We start from the raw sequence: 1,685 nt of genomic DNA, 5'->3' as shown, positions 1-1,685 counted from the left end.
GGTATCCGTGGCATTAGCGTTAGCCACGCTTCTAGGCCTATTTTCTTTTGGAAAGAATGATACAAAAAAATTTAAAAAGAAATATATATATATATTTATAATTCTTTTTTTAGTATCTTTTTTTTGCATTCGACTAAGAGGTTGGCAGTCGACTAGGGCTCCTTTCGATAGATTAGTCGACTATTCGACTAATAGGGGTCAGCCCTAATATAATGTAATATAATAATAAAGTATAATATATTTAGCTCCCATTTGAATAATATATTATTATGTCTAAAAACATGACATTCTTTAGAAGTCTTAAAATATATATTTTTTAATTTAAAATAATAATGGTATTTATATAGCACCATTCATACAGATTGCAGCTCACTCCATAACTAAGGATGGAAATGATAATGTTTATGTAATAGGACTATTTATTGTTGATTCTATCCAAATCTTCACATCTTAAACAATCAAGTCAACTCAAGAGGCAGTTTCTTCTCTTGCTACTATTTTACAACGTTTTGTTTGTTTGAAATATCTTAGTTGTTGCCAATGTAGATGGTCTTGTGTCTCTCAAAGAGACCAATGTCGTTCTCCAGCTGCTTCATCGCTTGTTCCAGGTACTCCTTGTGGTGTTTTTTGGCTATGGTGTCTGTGACAACAGAAAGGCCCTGGAACTGATGATGCAGCTCTTTCCATGAGGCCCTCAGGCCCTTAATAGTCGTCTGCCGCTCCTCCTCAGAAAACACTTTCATGGCCCCCTGCTTCTCGCACTCTTTGACGTAGTCGTCATACTCCTCCTGAGCCCTGATCGTCTCCTCTTTGCGCTGCAGGAGGTACTCAGGTGTCTCTCCATAGTCCTTTCTCTTTATGTACTTCGGGATGAGGCCTGAATTTTCAAGTGGCTGCTTGTGTCCCATTTTGGTGTCAGCATAGGCCGGCTGCGGCCTCCTTGCCACCGCCATTACATTTTCAATGACGTTTTTCTTTATGAAATCCTTTTTTGTGTGAATGATAAGTGGGTGGTCTGTTCTCAAAGGAACATCAGGTTTCCTTATCGTGCCGCAGTTATTATTCCGTTTTGAGCATGGTTTCTTCTCAGGAAGATCTGGCTCCTTGGAATGCTTGACCAGGTATTTCTCTGGGGATGGCACGTCTACCTTCGCTGGTCCCATTGTCTGCATTGCATCCTTATTTAACTTACTCTCGTGGACAACTGTTGGTCTAAACCTGGATATATGCCTTGGTGGTTTCTGTATTTTAACCTCCTCCTTTGGAATGAGGTTGTAGATGCTCTCTGGTGGATACATAGTAGTCGACATCCTGACTGCGGTCAAATATAATATACCATAATGCGGGGGGGACCACAAAACCAATGATAGCTAGCAAGTCTAGCTTGTCAGTATTGCATCCGATGCTTTGTTTGTGAAATCCTCTTTCCTGCGTATATATATATATATATATCACTAATGTTCTAGAATGTGCTATTATGACATCATACAACATTCTAGAACATTTGTGATGTCACAGTATGATGTGATAATCAGGCACGTTGGAACTTTAAATCGGCAGGGGGTGCTGCCTTTCTGAGATTTCTTTTTTTTCAGATCGCAGTTAGAGGAACTTTTTTTGTGCATACATTCCCTAAATAAAATATAGGCTTCAGAAAACGAATTTCCCGCAAACCAACACACATT

At 39.3% G+C, this 1,685-nt stretch overlaps 1 protein-coding gene across 1 annotated transcript; it reads right to left on the bottom strand.

Annotated features, from left to right (window-relative positions):
- Positions 1–527: 527 nt before the first annotated feature.
- Positions 528–1,310, bottom strand: LOC311226382 (enkurin-like; the record flags this gene model as incomplete). Its single annotated transcript, XM_084311813.1, has 1 exon — positions 528–1,310. One exon carries the CDS (start codon positions 1,308–1,310, stop codon positions 528–530), a length of 783 nt encoding a protein of 260 aa, XP_084167939.1.
- Between the last annotated feature and the right edge of the window lie 375 nt (positions 1,311–1,685).

Source organism: Notolepis coatsorum, assembly GCF_963971535.1.
Source record: "Notolepis coatsorum genome assembly, chromosome: 4".
NCBI classification, from domain to species: domain Eukaryota; kingdom Metazoa; phylum Chordata; class Actinopteri; order Aulopiformes; family Paralepididae; genus Notolepis; species Notolepis coatsorum.
This window is presented reverse-complemented; position numbering and strand designations above follow the sequence as displayed.